Here is a 19,732-nt window from a genome sequence, read left to right on the forward strand (position 1 = left end):
GTACAGAATTTTGAAGTTGCAATAAATTAAATTTCGTTTTTGAATTCATTTAAAGAAGATGAATGTTTTAATTTATTGTTTTGGAAGGGATTAAAATTCTTTCCTCATATGCGATCTCTTAATCTTTTAAAGATATTGTATCACATTTTCTTTAATATTAATATATGATGAAGATTTATCTTTTATTTTTGGGAAATTATCACTGCACCACCTCTTTTTTACCTTATATTCATTCAACCACAAAAAAATTCTAACATGTTCTCTGCACCACTTTTTTTTTTTTAAATTTGTATCAACTATCCACTTTTTAACTAACACCGTTAAATAATTTAAATGAAATGATAATTTTACCCTTAAATAAATTAAAAGACCATTTTATTTTACAAAAACTTTAAAAATAAAAAAATTATAATTATAAAAATACCCTTAAATTTAATAAAAATAAATCTCAAATAAAGGTGCCCAACTGATTTTTATTTAATTTAGATTTGCAAAATTTTAATAATAATTTTTATTAAAAATTATAATTTTGCAAAATTTAAATAAAAATGACTGAATTTATTTATTAAAAAATAAATCCCAAAATTTTAATAATTTAGGGAATTTTTATTAAATCCCAAAATTTTGTAATTATTTTTATAATTATAATTTTTTTTAGATTTTTATTAAAAATAAAAATTCTAATTTTGAGATTTTTTTTATTAAACTTTGGAGTATTTTTATAATTATAATTTTCTTGTTTTTTAATTTTTTTATAAAATAAAATAGTCTTTTAATTTATTTAGAGGTAAAGTTATCATTTCATTTAAATTATTTTAACGGTGTTGGTTAAAAAGTAGCTAGTTGATATAAATAAATAAAAAAAAGTGGTGCAGAGAACATATTGGAAGTTTTTGGTGGTTAAATGAAAATTTCCCTTTATTTTTTAATTTATATATCCACCAATCACTTAATAAATTATAAGGTCAGGTTACCGGAGAATTCTAACCTGGAAGGGATTACCTTTTAGTGAATTATTTGCTTGGCAAACTCAACCCTGCAGGCTTCACTGATGCTGTATAAATTCCAAGACCAAAGGAGAGCCGGTTTTGCAATCAAGCTGGACTTTGTGTGGCCGTAAGTGGGAGCTCTGTGTTCGCCAGAGTCATTAATAAATATATAATAACAGAGTTACAGCATGGAATCCTTTCTCGTGGAAGAGATGGTGCTTATTTAAGATTTAAATGCGTCAACGGCATGATTCAATACTAAGCGATCAAGATTCCCAGCTCATTGTAGATTTGATTTGCTGTTGAAAGAATTATAAAATAATAGCTACTACGGTGATTGCATGTCCATCTTAAATTTTTTTAAAAAGAAAGACCAATTGCAAGTCTTCAAAAAAGTCTTCAATTTCATCCCATAAATAAGGCAAAACAAAGCTCTCCTATCACCAAAAGAAGAGAAAAATGGCTGAAATGGTGAGTAACAAGCAAGTGATCTTGAAAAACTATGTGTCTGGTTTTCCAAAAGAAACAGACATGTATGTAACCACAAGCCTGATAGAATTGAAGGTGCCAAAAGGTTCAAATGGGGTTCTTTTGAAGAACTTATACTTATCTTGTGATCCATACATGCGACCAAGAATGACGAAAGATATGGAAGGATCTTACATTGAATCCTTTGAACCTGGCTTGGTAATTATATTGCACTGACTCTCATAGCCACTCTTTTCATTTCCATGGCTTCTCATTCTTTTGCTTTAACAAAATTTATTCTTGGATAAATTGCATTTAGTCTAGCAAGATTTCTGATGAATTTCTACAAGAGTTTTTGGGTAATATAATAGACTCCAATGGGGAGGAGTTTGGTTAAAGTTAAGTTATTAAGTTATCAAAATTTCAAGGGTTCAGCTTGTATTTTGATCATAATTCAGGCAAGGAATTTTTTTTTCTGGTGTTTATTTTTGTTATTGGCGCATTTATTGTGTGAAGTACTCGCGCTTGAAATTGAATTGGTGACACCTAAGTTTTGATGAATACATGCAGCCCATAAGTGGAAATGGGGTGGCTAAAGTTTTGGATTCAGAGAATCCAGAGTTCAAGAAAGGAGACTTGGTTTGGGGAATGACTGGTTGGGAAGAGTACAGTCTCATTACATCTCCATATTTGTTTAAAGTTCCACACGCGGATGTGCCTCTTTCTTACTATACTGGAATTCTCGGTAAGCTGTTTGTTTGCAGCTATTTATGTGAGAAAATTGTTTCTTTCTTTCTTTCTTTTTTTATTAATCTGAAATATGTTGGACGTCTCTATGTGAAGTAGAAATAGTTTTTGGAAACTAAGAATACAATTTGGAGTTTTTGTATCTGAATTTTACACTAACGACTCTTTTCTTTTGACATGGGGTTAACGATCAAAGCTGGTTTCATGTGATATAAATTCACAAATTGATAGGTATGCCTGGTATGACTGCTTATGCCGGATTTTATGAGGTCTGCTCTCCTAAACAAGGAGAGTGTGTCTTCATATCCGCAGCATCTGGTGCAGTTGGACAGCTTGTCGGGCAGTTTGCAAAGTTATTGGGCTGCTATGTTGTCGGAAGTGCTGGAAGCAAGGACAAGGTATGCAAATTGATTGTTCCCATTTTGCTTTCAAAATATCCAACTTAGATAATGAAAATTTTCACCATCTTGTCTTTTCTATGATTTTGAACGCTAAGGTTGATCTACTTAAGAATAGGCTTGGGTTCGATGAGGCATTCAACTATAAAGAAGAACCTGATTTGAATGCAGCCTTGATAAGGTTAGTATATCAGCAGACTATAAATTAAAAGACATTCTTGTGAACCTGAAAATCAAATAACATTTCCAATTTGACAGGTGCTTCCCTGAAGGCATCGACATATACTTTGAAAACGTGGGTGGGAAAATGCTCGATGCGGTGCTGCTCAACATGAAAGTCGGTGGTCGAATTGCTGTGTGCGGAATGATCTCCCAGTACAACCTCGACGAGTCCGATGGCGTACACAACTTGATGCGTCTTATTTCGAAACGGGTTCGGATGGAAGGATTCCTTGTTTCGGATTACAATCACCTCTATCCGAAGTTTCTGGAAATGATCATTCCTCACATCAAGGGGGGAAAGATTGTATACGTTGAAGACACGGCTGAAGGTCTTGAAAGCGCTCCGGCAGCTCTCGTCGGCCTGTTCTCTGGCCGGAATCGTGGGAAACAGGTGGTTGCGGTTGCTTCTGAATGAAGAAGGATTTGTTTATTTGCATCATGTTTCTACCCTCGAGTCTTGTCCATTTATTTAATAAAATGGTTACCCTCGTGAATTGAGTGTAACTTTTATTATATTTGATAAACTCGATGTGGAGAGTGGTTGCTTGCTGGGTTGATAATGCTAAAAGTGCTGACCAATTTACTGCTAAGGGCGGTCTATATATATATATAGGGAGCTCTTATGTTACAATTAATGTAACATACACACTCAACAACAACCACACAAATGATGGACCCACACAATTTGTGTGGTTGTTGTTGAGTGTGTATGTTACATTAATTGTAACATAGCATTTGCCATATATATATATATGATTAGTTTAAGAGAGATACTTAGGAAAATAAAAAATTAAAAAAAAATGAAAAACAATTTTTAGAGACTGTGGGCTTAGAATGTAAATTGAACTCAACCCATATATGGATGTGGTGGGCTAGGTTTGAATCCAAAACAAGCCCAATTCATTGGGTCGGCCCATTTTTGGTTTCTAACGTAACAATTTAATCAGACGTACCTACATAATACATCAAATTATTATATTCAACTATTCTTCCGGGGAGTAAGTAGTTATGAAAAAAAAAAAAAAAAAAATGATACAGTAGCTCGCGTTGTCACCTCAAAAATTAGTAATTACGGTAGAGTCATTAATGCTAATAGTATATTGGTGGATAATTATTTTTAATTAAGTAAATTAATATCTGGTTTAATTGTTTTCTTTGTCAACAATATGTTAATTTTTCCTTTATTTAAATGTTACTGTTAATTTTTCTTTGCATTTGAGTTACTTTTTAATTTTGTGGGATCGATATTGTTTTTATTTCAAAAACATAATTTTTCCTATTATTAAAAAGGTTTTATTTAGAATTGGATTAATGAAATTCCTTAAATACTCTTCGAAATGCAATATTTTATCGAGTGATGATACATGCACAAATTTTTATATAAATTTATCTTGTACAAATTGATTTAACATTAATTTATTAGTTGAATGAAAATACAAAATTATAAAAAGAGATCATGTGGGCCAAGAGATATTAATTTAACTAATTTTATCATGTTACATCAGTTTGTACAAAATAAATTTGTATAAGAATTTGTCATGTCACTTTTGTATAAATTTATCTTGTACAAACTGATTTAACATTAATTCATTAGTTGAATGAAAATACAAAATCATAAAAATAGATTAAGTGGGCCAAGAGATATTTAATTTAACTAATTTTATCATGCAACATCAGTTTGTACAAAATAAATTTGTACAAGAGTTTGTTGTTATATTATTACTCATTTCATTAACGTTATTAACAATATGATTTTAAATTGGTGTGAAGTAAAACATTAATTGAAAAAAATAACTGTTAAAATTCCTTGAAGGTGAAGTGATATATTCAGAGAACGTACACAACTTAAAGCATTTAGGATGCGCTTGACACACTATATTGTATTATGTTGTATTGCATTACCACTATATTATAACAATGCTATACAATATTTGATGCTACACTGTACTGTATTGATTTTTTGGTGATTAATTTAAATTACATATTATATTATATTAATATATTTAAATTGTATTAATATTTTATATTATACTAATTTATTTAAATTGTATTAATATTTTATATTATTATTAATTTTAAATGACTATTATTCATATTTATTCATATTTAAAATATTTATTATTAGTTATAATAAATTGTAAATTTATTAATAAATTATAATGTAAAAATTAAAATATAATATAATATTATTGAATAATAAATTATTTATTTATTAATTTATATTAATAATTATAATGTAAAAAATATTATATAATATCATATTAAATTAAAAAAACAATATTTATTTATTTATTTTTTATTATTATTATAAAGCAAAAGTCAAAAGTAAAAAAAAAAAAAAAGGCAAAGCTAATGCAGCTAAGCACGACTGTGAGGTTGGTATTGTTTTAATGTGAATAGTATTTTAATACCCCCATAATATAATGAAACAAACATGCCCTTAGTTGTAAATCAACGAGTTGTAGTTACTCAATATTAACATAGCTGAAGGCATGGGCGGACCAAATTAAGGTCTAAGAGGGGCTTCAGCCCCCCCTGAACTATTAAGTTTTCTTTTAAATGTACCTGAATCCCTTTCTGAAAAAAATTAGATAAAACAATTTGGACACATTTTTCATATATTAAAAAACTTGTGGTTCAATGGTAAGAATGCTATTTAATGATGTTAAAACTTTGGTTCAAATCCCATTAGCCACATTATTTTATTTTTTAAAATATTTTGTGGAAACCATTTCGAAAAATAATATTTTCATGCATTTAAATTACTACTTCAAAAAATGATATTTTCACGCATTTAAAAATAATAATTTATTACTATTATTATTTAGAATTTTAAAAAAAAGTAATAAAATTTGAGTTTATAAGACTTAAAATGTATTCGAGTGAACATTAAAAAAATATAAGTTAAATAAAATTTTTTGAACTAAGCCCCCCCTCATTTTAGTTTCTGGGTCCGCCACTGGCTGAAGGCCACGAGAATGCTCTGGCATCCCTTGTGGAACTCTTTTTTTAAAAAAAAAAAAAATCATGCTACAAAAATCTAAAAACGCCAATACATTTCAAAACTAATAATTCAAACATAAAAATTCAAATCCAATAAAGAAACAAGTTCACAAATAAAATAAATTTATAATCAAACTTTCAAGGAAAATGCTATTTACACACAAATGGTTGTACAACATTACAAAAAACAAAGATACGGTGCCGTTTAGAAGCCACTTAATTAAATAGGACCATATAAAAAAAAATCCAAATTAAATCCTTATCCATCTATTAAGAAGCTTAAACGAAATCAAGAATAACAACTAAGGTGGCGTTTGTTTTTTAACTTAATGACTTAAAGTGACTTAACTTAATTAATTAAGTTAATTAGAGGTGTTTGTTTTTATAACTTAATAAGACTTTTTTGATAATTTTGACTTAATAAAATAAGCTAATTTTTTTGGCTTTTTACTTAATGGAGAAATCTGAATTAAGTCAATTACTTGCTAATGTCAAAAATATCCCTGCTTTATAATTTATTTTTCATGTCTATCCCAAAACTCACTCATAGACATTTACCTCACATAAAAATATCCATATTTTTTCTTTCTTATATTATATATACGATAAAATTTGAAATTTATGGTATTTTATATATTAAAATTTCAAAATAATTATTTATTCACTTGAATATAGTTTTACTTATAAATGTTAAAATAGTGTGGTATTTAATATATTATTTATTTGACATTCAAATTTAATAAGGATACAAATGTAAAAGTACATATTTTCAGCTTTTTAAGTTGAAAAAAAAAACAACTTAATACTTATTTTCCGAGATTCAGACGAAAAAACAAACATATTATTCAGATTCAGACATTCAGATCTATTCAGAATTCAGACTAATTCATGTCTATTCAGATTTCAGATAAAAAAACAAACGCCACCAAGTTTTTCAATTTCTACTTCTCATTTTCAATTATAATTCTTGAAAATAAAGTCAAATAAGCCCCGTACTCAAGTTAAGGTATTTTTAATGCTAAAGTCTAAACACAAAGGCCATGTTTAAATGCTAGGATTAAGTATGGGATTGGACTAATTTTGGAATTAAATTTTTATCCCATATTTGACAAGCTTAGTTGGATTGGATTAAGGCGGACTAAATTTAAATTTAATCCTAAAATCATGGGATTAATAATCTTAATTTACACATGAGTTTAGTTGGAATAAGATTAAAGAAAAAAGTTGTCCATTTATGAGATTTTTATTTGTATCTTTTTTTTTATTTACACCTAATATTGATTGATTGATTAATTTTTCTATTATGATTTACTTAAAATTTATTTTTATTTATTATCTATGAGCTAATTAAATTGGTACGTTTACTTCTTCTAACTCTTGAGATTAAATTTTCATTACTTGTACATTTAATAATTAATCGATAGAATCAAATGTTTAAGTATTTATTGTATTATCTGATTGTATTAAATTTAATAATCACTAATATAATATTAAAAATGATCATGAAAATTACTAATGCCATTAATTAATTGATTTTATATAATATTTTAAAATATTTGATAAAAATTAATTAAATATTTAATTTGTTTATTATATCATGACTACCCAATAACTTATTTGTAATATATTTAATTTTCCTAGTAATTGCTTTTTAAATTTATTTTAATTATGATTATAAAATTTCATGGATAATTGATATTTGTATTAAAATATCAACTTAAATACTATTTAATATTATTTAAATATAATTTAATATAATCTAATTTGATATTGTACTAAACAAAAGACTATAAAATATAATCCAACTTAATTCAATTTAATTTAATCCAGTCAAATCTTAATAATTTAGTCTAATTCAATCTTAAGTGCTAAATATAACCAAATTATACAACAATCTTCAACTATTTATAAAGCCAAAAAAATCATTAGATTACATAGATTCTCAATAAAGTGTCTTTAGAGAAAGGCCATCAAGCCACCTTCCACGCTATAATTGTGTCAGCTACTACAAAATACAAATAAATATCTTCTGCTCCCAATTTCTGGATTTTAAATTTCAAAAATAATATTCATATTCACGGCACATTCACGAGTCCAAACTGCCAGCCTGGGGTTGGAGATTTGATTGATCTTATAGATTAGTTTTACCCACTAATATTTAGTAAAAAGAATATAGTAGAGGTTTTTTTTTTGTGAATACTGATTACACATCAGATTACTGTATTACATAAATATTTACAACAACTGCTATTATAGCAGATATATTACACTGATATTTACAATCAGATATACATGATTGAGATTTACATTATTACATTGAATTCTGTAAAGTACATGCCTAGACAAATAACCTCTCACAAAAGAGAGATGTCCATGCTCTACTCGCATTTCGTAAGGGAGAAGGATTTATACATATTAAGAACATTTAGCCCCCACAATACTTTTGTGGGGGCTTGAACCGCTGCCCTCACACGCTTGTGAGGGCAGCAGCCCACCACTTCGACCAAGGCCGCATCGTTATTTTGAATATAGTAGAGGTTAATTACCGTAATGGGTTCTCCTCCGAGGCCTAATTTTGATTTTCAATTTTTTTTTATTTGGTCCCACTTAAGCGGCTTCTAACGTTACCGCATCGTTATTTTGTGTACAGTACTCAATTTTTAATATCCACAAATCATGAATTCACTTTTTAATTCTTTCATATGTACTAACATTCATACAAATATACATAATAAATTCATAATTTTGTCTAAGTTAATGAAAAATTTTAGGCCTGACTCTAAATATCTGTCGCACTAATAATGCGAAGTGGCCGACGTAAATTTAAAGCAGCTAGGACATAACTCATCGAAGATCCGATAATGTGTCTTTTTAACTTTATCATTTTTCTTCATTTCCATAACTTCTTATCCTATTACTTTAAAACAATTACTCCTTGAAATTTTCATTTATCTGATGAATTTTAGTATTTTTACTTTTTTACTATTCATGGGTAAAGAAAAATAGTAATAAAAAAAACGGCGTCACTGGTTGGTTCAATACATAGAATGATGATCAATACAGCGAGGATCAGATTGTATGACAAATTTTTATATTAAATATAATATATATGCTAACATTTATTATCTATGGAAAAATATCTTTCTCACTTGAGTATGTGACAAAATAAAAGAATATATAGATATAACATATATGCTAATATTTATCATTTATAGAAAAAATATCTAGCCATTTAGGACTTGGCCCACTAGAAAAGGAAAAAAAGAAATCCCCTCAAAATGAAAAAAAGAATAAAATTTGATTTTGCAGATCTTGCTTTGTACAGTGTGACATGACAAGGCCTGCATGAAATTTAAGGCCAGCCCACCGCTCACATTGGAGAATTCACAGAGCCTCTTTTTTGCCTTGTCACCATCGAATGCTTTTAACAGTTCTTTCAATTCAAATTGCTTCGGTTTCATCCCATAAACAAACAAAACTCACCTCTACGCATCTACTTTGCTTTGCTAGATAGAGTTCCTCTGCGTTTCCCATTAGCCTAAAGAGACGGGAAGAGAAAGGGACCAAGAAATGCCTGAAATGGTGAGGAACAAGCAAGTGATATTGAAAGACTATGTGTCTGGTTTCCCAAAAGAAACAGACATGTACATGACCGAAAGTTCCATAGAACTGCAGGTGCCAAAAGGTTCAAATGGGGTTCTTTTAAAGAACCTGTACTTGTCTTGTGATCCATACATGCGACCAAGAATGACCAACATCAAAGGATCTTATGTTGAATCCTTTAAACCCGGCATGGTTAGTGCACTCTCAAAGCCACTCTTTTGCTATAGAAAATTTATTATTGGGTGGGTGCTGTTTGGTTCAACTAGTAAAATCTCGAGCAATGATAATATAAGATGTCTAGAGTTTTAACTCTGCTTAGATTAGGGTTCAAGAGAGTTAACTTACATGATTTTCGAAATTCTAGATGTGTACCAATGAATTTAATTTTATGGGTTAAACTTATATTTTGATCATACTCTAACATTAGACAGGAAAATTATAGTTTTCCTTTTGTTCTTTTACTTGGAGTATGTTGCGTGAGGTACTTGTGCTTGAAATTGAATTGGTGACACTGAAATTTTGATGAATGCATGCAGCCCATCAGTGGATATGGGGTGGCTAAGGTTTTGGATTCGGAGAATCCAGAGTTCAAGAAAGGAGACTTGGTCTGGGGAATGACTGGGTGGGAAGAGTATAGTCTTGTTACCGCTCCACAGTTGTTTAAAATTCAACATACAGATGTGCCTCTTTCTTACTATACTGGAATCCTCGGTAAACTTTTTGTTTGCAGCAATTTATGTAAGCCGGTTATGTTTTTTTGTTCATCTGAAATGTTTTTGATATCTCAATGTGAAGTAGAACATTGCGTTTGGAGTTTTTGCATGTCTTATGGAAACATAGAATTGTACCTGAATTTTTGGGACCCTTTTCTTTTGAACACTTGAATGTACTAACTCTTTTTTTCCCCCTTTTTTATGGATATGTTGCTAAATTGGCAAATTTATTCATTACAAAACTTTGCTATGAGAGTTTAATCCTTGCAAATGTTAATACTGCAAATAGAGTGTACCTTTGTTCAGTTTAATAGACGTGTCTCCTTCTGCCTAGTCCAAAATTTCAGCATTTTCGCCATATTCTGAGCAACACACTCCAGCTAGTTAGTTCTTGTCGCGTTTTCTGGTTCTGTGAGTAAGCCAAGAATTACATTTTTTACCTGGAAATTGGCGATGTCTTTTGCTTTGATGGCTTGTGAGTTGAGAGTGTTAATTGGAGAGTCACAAAGAGCGCAATGCCCACTTGAGCACCTAGAATACTTGGACATCTGTTGCCTCAGCAAACAAGACCTCTGTTTTATGGACTCCAAAAAGTTATTTGTTACAAAGAACAAAACAGAGTCCATACTATATTTTTCTCTTTGTTATAGAAGTGTGAAACAAGATTCTATATTTAATATTCTAAATGATTGAGCCATTTAGTTATGACATTCGGCTGTACTGGGGTCAATGATCAAAGTCGGTTCAAAGTGATATAAATTTATAAATTGATAGGTATGCCTGGTATGACTGCTTATGCTGGATTTTATGAGGTCTGCTCCCCTAAGCAAGGAGAGTGTGTCTTCATATCAGCAGCATCTGGTGCAGTTGGTCAGCTTGTTGGTCAGTTTGCGAAGTTGTTGGGCTGTTATGTCGTCGGAAGTGCTGGAAGCAAAGACAAGGTATGTAATCTATGAGAAGTACTTGATTGTTTCCTATGTTACTTTCAAACATTTAACTTAAAAATGAATTTTTCATGATCTTGCCTTTTCTATGGTTTTCAACACCTAGATTGATCTACTGAAGAACAAGTTTGGGTTCGACGAGGCATTCAACTATAAAGAAGAACCTGATTTGAATGAAGCATTGAAAAGGTTAGTATCAATAAATGCGTTAGCTTGATGCAACGTTGATGAAGGATGAGATTCATTTTTTCACCAATATGTTATGTTCTCTGATCATTTACTTGAAATATCTTGGTCTTTAAATCCCATGCCAATGCTTTAACATTTTGACAGGTACTTTCCTGAAGGCATTGATATATATTTTGAAAATGTTGGCGGAAAAATGCTTGATGCAGTGCTACTCAACATGAAAATCCATGGTCGCATTGCTGTATGCGGAATGATCTCACAGTACAATCTTGACAGGCCTGAAGGTGTACACAACTTGATGTATCTTGTTACGAAACGGGTTCGAATGGAAGGATTTCTTGTTCGCGATTACTATCACCTCTATCCAAAGTTTCTGGAAATGATCATTCCTCACATCAAAGAAGGGAAGATTGTATATGTCGAAGACATGGCTGAAGGTCTCGAGAGTGCTCCGGCTGCTCTCATCGGTCTATTCTCTGGCCGGAATGTTGGGAAACAGGTGGTTGCAGTTGCTCCTGAATGAAGAATAAGTTAGTGTTGCATGTTCTTTTACCCTTTGACACAAACTTCAATGTGAAAGAGAGAATGCTGCTCATACTGCTTTATAAAACAATCAAATGAGTGCAAGTTTCATGGTGTTTGCTGAATCAAATATTGGAAATTAAGCAGCTAGCCTATCTCCTTCTTGTAGTTGCAGTTTGAATGATGCTGCTGCACAACTGCTGCCAAAAGAATCCTTAATGGATGATTAGCAAGGTTTCAAAAATATAAATAAATGTTAGTGCAATGTGCTGAATATGACAGCCACAAAGAAAGAGCATACAAATTGTTGGTTTTATGTCCTCTCTAGGAGAAAGGTACAATACAAGAAATTGTATTGATGGAGACATGGAACCAAATTTCTTATTTAAAACGTTTAATTTTTTTTATTAAATTACTTATGTTATTATGGTTTATATTTTAGAAATTCTTTTGAAATTAATACAGAACTAGTAGTAAGTTGAGAAATCAAACAAATCTTTTTACTGAATGGTCAAGATTTGATTATGTTTATTGAATTAAATTTACAATCATCATTTTGATAAATTGTGGTCAAAGAATTTGATTCACGACAGGTTTAAGTAACTAAATGTGTTAAAAAAAAGCTTAGGCACTGTTTGATATTCATGACAGGTTTGATATCATTTTCCTTTTAATTCTACCTGTGCAGCACGTGAGCATTCTCTTTATCCTTCTATTTGCGCAAGCGTGAACCATAACACTCCGCTCAGAACTTACAATCTGCAGACTGCAAATTGCAAACTGCAAAACCTCAAGTACAGAGCTTCCAAGCTGCAAAACGCCAACTGGTTCGTGAAAATTGACTGCTGAACTTCTACATTCAAGAATTCGACAGCAAGAAAACATTAGAAGCACGAAATTTTTACCGGCTTAAAGCCATGAGATGCTTCTTGGATGTTGTCCATTTTTTCTTCCCCTGCTTTTCTTTCAACTCGATCACTGTCAATAGAAAAGAACAAATATGATATAAATGAAACACAACAAACTTCATTATACGTTAATCTTTTGAGTTCATTTACTGCTGTTATACATAGTGCAAACACATTCCAGAAGAATTGTTAGCCCTTTTCACCGATCCATTAATAACACAATAGAAGAGAACACACTTACAACTAAAAAAGAAGAGCTTATTTTGAAGCTTTTCCTTGTTAAGAGCATTGAAACCAGTTTAGGACTAATCAGTATAGTTGGATAGATGCACGGGAATGAAAGAACAGAATCAAAGAGGCAAATCATCTAACACACATGTTAATATTTAAATGCAAATATTAGGAACAAACTTTTATTATTAAGATTTAAGAGTTGAACACAAGTGATTAATACAAAAAGGCATAAGAAACACACATGGGTACCAATGCAAAGATTAACAAATAAACAATCCTCTTGTTGAAATTCTTTAATATTACAAGGGAAGATAAATTTGTTCAGGAAACTCTAAGAGGAGGGCTTCATCTCTAACTTAATGGCTGCAACCAATTGATCGTAAGCTTCAGACCAGGCACTCTTCATTTCTGGTGACCATATCTCTGGTACTGCTTCCTTTATTGTTTCCAGTAGTGCAAATTTTGTGACCTCAAAATGTTCATTAACAACACCAGATTTGAAGTGGACAGCTCCTAATTTCTTTAGAGTTGATTCTCTTACTGTCATTTTTCCTGCTTTCCTCAGTTGCACTGTTGATCCAAGAAACAACCGGTTCGGTTTCCAGATCCTCCACCATCTCATATATTTTCCTCAAAAACGGCGGTAGACCCACCTCGTTTAATCCTTCCATTGGCTTTGGCAACGATCCGCCACCGACAAGTTCATCATCAACAGCGCCTTCCTCTTTTTCTTCTTCTTCTTTGATTGTGGCTAAAGTCGGCATGGATGAAGAAGACGAGGATGGCCCACCGCCGTTGCTGTTCTCATATGGTGACGCTTCTTTCTCTTCCTCTTCGTCTAATCAAGCGTATCTCATTCTCTGTTTCAACTGTTTCTTTTATTGTTTCCATTGCCACGTCTTGGCCGGATTTAGGTTTTGGAAAAAGATTTGAAGAACAAATTAAAAAAAAAACTAGAGCTGCGGGCGGCGGTGGCCATTTTGTTGGTCACTGTGTTTACTTAGTCTGATTTCAATGGGTGACAAAAGAACTGAGATTTTCTTAGCCTTTATATGCAAACAGAGAGACACTGACTCGTCACGTAACAACGGCAGCAAAGCTAGAAGGAAGCGGGACCTGTTCTCATATGGTGACGTGTTAAACGCACTGTTTTTAATTTAATTAAAACAGTGCGTTTTAAATTCGGGGCGCGGGATTTAAAATCGGGTTAAGTAGCAGCGTTCTATAATAAATATGATTTTAAAATAATAATTTTAATAAAATAATAAATTTATTATGAGTTTTTCATATATATTGTTAAGTAAATAAGAGCACCAGCTTAGTCATGTCATCATTTCCACCCCAGCATGGATCACCTTAGCCAAATGGTACAAGCAGAACATTGATAATGAGTCTTCTACGAGCAAGGGCCAACCAGAGATGAATATCAGCCAGAAGAATGTACCGACCAGAGACAAATACCAAGCAGATACCCATACCCCAAAAAGCGGAAACACGATCTCAGGAAATCACGACAGTTGTGCTATGCCCAGAATTGTCGAGGGAGATACGGTGTCCTACGTTTACCCACAATGTAGCAGTTGGAATCTCATAGGGGCTGCCACTACCCGAGATAGAGGGGGGATGAAGGGTAAACAGAAACGTGGGACAATGGCTATAAAAGAGAAAGAAGCCAATGAAGAAAGGGGGAGAAAAATTGAGAGAAGAGAAAACTCTACCAAATTTAAACCAGACCATTTTTTAGCACAAACTGCGAGCCACTTATAAGCAACTTATCGAATCTTGATTGTATTATTTTCCCGTAAACACATTGTGCTAACTTAGGCATCGGAGGGTTTATGCCGGTAAAACCACTAGCGTCTCTGATCCACTTTTGTGAATGCAGGCTTAGTGGAAGAAGGAAGGATAATTCCAACTTCAGCGACTAAAGCAATCGTTAAAGCGAGAAGAGATTGACATCCACATTATTGACTACACAAACGTTGGTGTAAAGATCTGGTCGGGCAAAGGGCGAGCAGATTTCAGTATCAACATTTTGACGCCGTTTGTGGGGAGTTGAATAAAAAGCTACCACCAAATTAATAGTTACCGAAGAAGCAGCGAACAGTTGGATATGGATGCGTCAAGGAAGGATGCTTTAAGGGATGACAATGAGACTGTTGAGACAATCACTCTCCGGGAGATTGCGAATGAAGCTCGAGAAAGGATGATGCAAGATCGACTGGAGTGGATGGAGAAACAAATGGAATCTCTCACGGCCATACTGTATGAGCTGAGGGATGAGCAAAGAAGGGATTGTAAAACCCCCGTGGGGAGAGATGAAGTTGGAGCAGAGCCCAGCCTCCGGAGGCATAAAGTCGAGGAAATCCCTCCACCGATGGACCAACCTCATGGGGTGCACCCCCATAAAAGTACCGGTCGGGTTTCAGGAGAGCGCGTGGATAAAGGGAGGGACCAACCTCGCCCCGGACGGGTGCTGGAAATTGATGGCCGAGGGGCCAGTGTTGATGAAGGAGAGCACAGACAGTGGTTGCAGAATGCCAAGTAGGAACGAGATCAGATAGCTATGCGCGACCCTAACTGTGCTGTAGAGTTGGAGGGAGAGGTGCGCAGATTGGCGCAGGTAATGGAGGAGATTCAGAACAAGAGAAAGCCCCTGAGCTGGAGGATAATACTAAATGAAGAGTCTCCGTTATCAACCGAGATCATGGGCATTGTAATCCCAAGAGATTTCCGCTTCCCCGACCTCAAATACTCCGAGCGAAGTGACCCACTGATGCATATTGAACGTTTCAACGACATGATGGGTGTGCAGGGGTTGACACCAGTTCAGAGGTGCAGGGTGTTCTCATTGACACTAGAGGGACGAGCCCGAGAATGGTACCGCAAGCTGTTACGAGGAAGTATTAAAGGGTATGAGCAGATGTGCCAAGAGTTGGTCGAGCAGTTCCGAGAAGCAGTGGTCCTAGAGGATGATATGATGGAACTGATGGGGATGAAACAGGAGGAATAAGAATCCCTTCGGGATTTTTTAAAATGATACCACCGGGCCGTGCTAGATTTGGGAGCTTTCAATCACCCGCAAGCGTTGAGGGGATTAAAAGAGGGTGTGAGGATAGGCCGGCTATGGTATAACCTGAGAAGACCCCTGGTGCAGAATTATTTGGCGGGGTATGAGCAGGCGAGGAGAGATATTGAAATCGAAGAGGAAAAATCGGCAAGGATAAAGAGTGAACATCTGGAGGAGCTGAGACGAAAGGAAAGGAGAACCCCAAGTGGGAGCAGGTCGGGAAAGCGAGCTAGGGAATCTTTAATGATGGGTGCAATATTAGCTCCGGCTCGCCCTTACCCCATGGCTCAGAGACCGCAACAGTGCCAATACAGTCGAGCTCAGCCCCCGCGCCCCCTATTCCCGAAGGGGCAACGAGAATTCCGGCAGTTGGCTACCCATCCTTATCACAACGCTCCCAGAACACTACATACAGCCAACTCCAGAACTGGACGACCAAATCAGCTACCTTCAATATCAGCTTTGGACGATATTCATGATAGCCGAGCAGTCCAGCTGATTGACCAGAGCTTGGCATATAGACAATACACCTCGTTAAAAGTCCTTATGGAGGAGTTGTATGAGAGGATCGAGGGACGAGACATGCCGTACCCTCCAGCCCCTATAACAAAACCTGCTCACCGACGGGATAAGAGCAGATTCTGTAAATTTCACGGCACTCATGATCACACTATCAGCCAATGTCGTGACCTAAAGATCCAGGTGGAGGATTTGGTGAGGAATCGATACCTAGATGAGTATGTTGACGGAGTGTCCCCCGTCATTGAGTCATAGTACACGCAGGATGAAAAAGTTGAGAGGAGCCTGGAGCGTGAACAGCCCACTATCTGTGTGATAGCAGGAGGGCCAACATTGGCTGGGGATTCGAATAGGGCACGGAAGAATTATGCGAGGTATGCCATGACCAGCAAAGAAGTGTTTTTCAATTTGCCAGCAGTCAAGAGGGCGAAAATGAGGCAAGTTCTCATTATGTGGACAGAAGACGACGAAGAGGGTGTTTTATACCCTCATGAGGATGCACTGGTGATTAAGGCAATGGTGGCTGGTACAAAATTACAACGAGTACTGGTGGACACGGGCAGCTCGGTTGACATACTGTTTAAATCGGTCCTGGATGATATGAGAATTTCAGACTTAAAATTGAAGCGGACGAATACATCCTTGAAAGGATTTGGAGGAGGACGATTAACCCCCATGGGGATCATCGGGCTCCCGATTACTGTAGGATCAAAGCCGTTTAAAAGAACAATGATGCTTGACTTTGTCGTGGTGGAAGAGAGAAGCCCTTACCAGAAGATACTAGGACGACCTTTCATGAGAATAAGCCAATGCGTTACATCTACGCATTATCTGGCATTAAAATACAGAACCAACGGAGTTGTAGGCGTGGTAAAAGGTGACCAGAGAATGGTGAGGAGCTGTTACGTTACAGCAGCCAAGGAAATATTACAGGTTACCTCTCTAGATAACCGAGGAGATTTTAAAAAGGGTCGTCAAGAACCTGTTGAGAAAATGGAAGAGATTGTGGTGAGCAAGAGTAACCCGAGTAAAGTGGTTAAGATCGGATCAGGATTGGCCGGGGCAGTAAAAGGCGAGCTGGTAAAGTGCCTACAGTCTCATGCAGATATATTTGCCTGGTCTCACGAGGACATGCCAGGAATTAATCGCAGGGTAGCTTACCACAAGTTGGCAATCAAAAAGGGGGCGAGGCCGGTGAGGCAGAAGAGGAAGTGCTTTAACCAGGAAATGTACAAGCCCAAAAATGCTGAGGTGGAAAAGCTGTTGAAAGCATGATTTATAAGGGAGGCCAAGTACCCGGAGTAGATTTCCAATGTAGTACTGGTAAAGAAGGCCAACGGGAAATGGAGAATGTGTGTGGATTTCACAGACCTTAATAAGGCATGCCCGAAGGACAGTTTTCCCTTACCAAAGATAGATCAATTGGTGGACTCAACAGTAGGTCACAATCTGCTCAGCTTCATGGATGCCTTTTCTGGATACAACCAGGTACCCATGGACGAGCAGGATGAGGAAAGCACCACCTTTATAACTAACATGAGTTTGTTTTGCTACAAGGTATTGTCTTTCGGCCTAAAAAATGCAGGAGCTACCTATTAAAGGTTGGTGAATAAGATTTTCAAACCATTGATTGATCACACTATGGAGGTGTATGTGGATGATATGATCACAAAGTCCAAAGAACCGAGGGATCATGTGAAGCACCTAGAAGAGACTTTTGAATTGCTGAGGAAGTACGAAATGAAGCTGAACCCAGACAAATGTGCATTCGGGGTCAGCTCGGGCAAGTTCTTGGGATTCCTGGTAAGCCACCAGGGGATCGAGGCTAACCCAGAAAAAATACGGGCAGTGACAGAAATGAGGTCCCCACGAACAGTTAAGGAGGTGCAAAGCCTTACAGGAAAATTGGCAGTGTTGAACCGATTCATCTCGCGGGCCATAGATAAATGCCACACTTTCTTCCAAACTATAAAGAAAGGGAGAAAGATGGAGTGGACATCAGAATGCGAGGAAGTATTTGGGCAGCTGAAGGAATATCTGACCCGCGCCCCGTTACTATCAACTCCGAAAGAGAGTGACCAGCTGTTTTTGTACTTAGCAATCTCTAAATAGGCTACCAGCTCGGTATTAGTTAGGGAAGAAGAAGGAAAGTAACACCCGGTATACTACACAAGTAAGGCCCTGGTTGACACAGAAACCAGGTATCCACTGATGGAGAAATGGGCGCTGGCTCTAATAACGGCAGTACGCAAACTCCGACCATATTTTCAGGCCCACCTGATAGTTGTGATGATTGACCAACCCCTTCGACAAATGCTCCAAAAATCAGATACATCTGGTTTGTTAGTAAAATGGTCCGTGGAGCTGAGTGAATTTGACCTATCCTATAGGCCCCGAGGAGCAATTAAAGCCCAAGCCCTGGTCGATTTTATGGTTAACCGTGCCGAACCAGAGGAAGAGATTCGGGAGGAACAACCAATAGAGTAGGAGAAACCAGAGGGGGTGTGGCTGGTAATGGTTAACGGGTCATGTAGTGAACAAGGGTCCGGAACAGGAATTGTAATACGAAATCCAAAAGGGAGCGAAATAACGTATGCAGTGAAACTTGAATTTCAACTCACAAACAAACAAGCTGAATATGAAGCCTTTATCACTGGGCTCGGACTGGCACACACACAAAGAACAGAAAGAGTAGAAATCCGAGCAGATTCCCAATTAGTTTGCAATCAACTCAGTGATCAGTTCTAAGCAAGGGAAGGGAAGATGTGGTTTTATTTGAAGAAGGCAAAGCATATGATTGGACTCTTCAAAGATGTAGAGGTAAAACAGATATCTCGGAATGAGAATTACCGAGCAGATATGTTGGCTAGAATGGCTGCAATTGCAGATCCAAAGTTACCTAAGTCAGTTCCACTAGAGGTGCGGTCCTCGCCGAGTATAGGGGAGGAAGTAGAGGTAATGAGAGTAAGCACTGAAGAATCCTAAGTGGACCCGATTCTCGCATACATTCGCGATGGCATTTTACCAGATGAAATTCTACTAAGGCAAGTAAGTGCCTGTTCCTGCTCGGTTAGCGAAAGACCAGCAAGCAATTTTTATGAAATTCTACTAAGGCAAGTAAGTGTCTGCTCTTGCTCGGTCAGCGAAAGATTAGCAAGTAATTTTTACGAAATTCTGCTAAGGCAAGTAAGTGCCTGCTCCTG

At 35.4% G+C, this 19,732-nt stretch overlaps 2 protein-coding genes across 3 annotated transcripts; both read left to right on the forward strand.

The window, feature by feature from the left end:
* Positions 1-1,365: 1,365 nt before the first annotated feature.
* On the forward strand, positions 1,366-3,355 carry LOC102616685 (2-alkenal reductase (NADP(+)-dependent)-like). The gene is made up of 5 exons (XM_006478483.3): positions 1,366-1,676; positions 2,028-2,202; positions 2,436-2,602; positions 2,701-2,783; positions 2,861-3,355. The coding sequence occupies exons 1-5, from the start codon at positions 1,449-1,451 to the stop codon at positions 3,237-3,239; spliced, it is 1,032 nt and encodes a 343-aa protein (XP_006478546.2). The 5' UTR covers positions 1,366-1,448; the 3' UTR covers positions 3,240-3,355.
* A 5,832-nt stretch (positions 3,356-9,187) lies between these two features.
* LOC102618046 (2-alkenal reductase (NADP(+)-dependent)-like) lies at positions 9,188-12,232 on the forward strand. Of its 2 annotated transcripts, none has more exons than XM_025098897.2 (5): positions 9,188-9,622; positions 9,967-10,168; positions 10,918-11,084; positions 11,194-11,276; positions 11,421-12,232. In XM_025098897.2, the coding sequence occupies exons 1-5, from the start codon at positions 9,398-9,400 to the stop codon at positions 11,797-11,799; spliced, it is 1,056 nt and encodes a 351-aa protein (XP_024954665.2). In that variant the 5' UTR covers positions 9,188-9,397; the 3' UTR covers positions 11,800-12,232. The 2 variants fall into 2 exon arrangements, with proteins under 2 accessions (XP_024954665.2, XP_006478548.2); XM_006478485.4 differs by having other exon boundaries at positions 9,194-9,622; positions 9,967-10,141.
* The last annotated feature ends 7,500 nt before the right edge of the window (positions 12,233-19,732 follow it).

This window comes from Citrus sinensis, chromosome 3, assembly GCF_022201045.2.
Source record: "Citrus sinensis cultivar Valencia sweet orange chromosome 3, DVS_A1.0, whole genome shotgun sequence".
Lineage (NCBI taxonomy): Eukaryota > Viridiplantae > Streptophyta > Magnoliopsida > Sapindales > Rutaceae > Citrus > Citrus sinensis.

Coding starts and splice junctions, on each gene's coding strand:
- LOC102618046 (XM_025098897.2), top strand. CDS start 9,398: ATGCCTGAAATGGTGAGGAACAAGCAAGTGATATTGAAAGACTATGTG. Junction 10,169..10,917: donor TTTTGTTTGCAGCAATTTAT/GTAAGCCGGTTA, acceptor ATAAATTGATAG/GTATGCCTGGTATGACTGCT. Junction 11,277..11,420: donor TTGAATGAAGCATTGAAAAG/GTTAGTATCAAT, acceptor ACATTTTGACAG/GTACTTTCCTGAAGGCATTG.
- LOC102616685 (XM_006478483.3), top strand. CDS start 1,449: ATGGCTGAAATGGTGAGTAACAAGCAAGTGATCTTGAAAAACTATGTG. Junction 1,677..2,027: donor AATCCTTTGAACCTGGCTTG/GTAATTATATTG, acceptor GAATACATGCAG/CCCATAAGTGGAAATGGGGT. Junction 2,784..2,860: donor TTGAATGCAGCCTTGATAAG/GTTAGTATATCA, acceptor CCAATTTGACAG/GTGCTTCCCTGAAGGCATCG.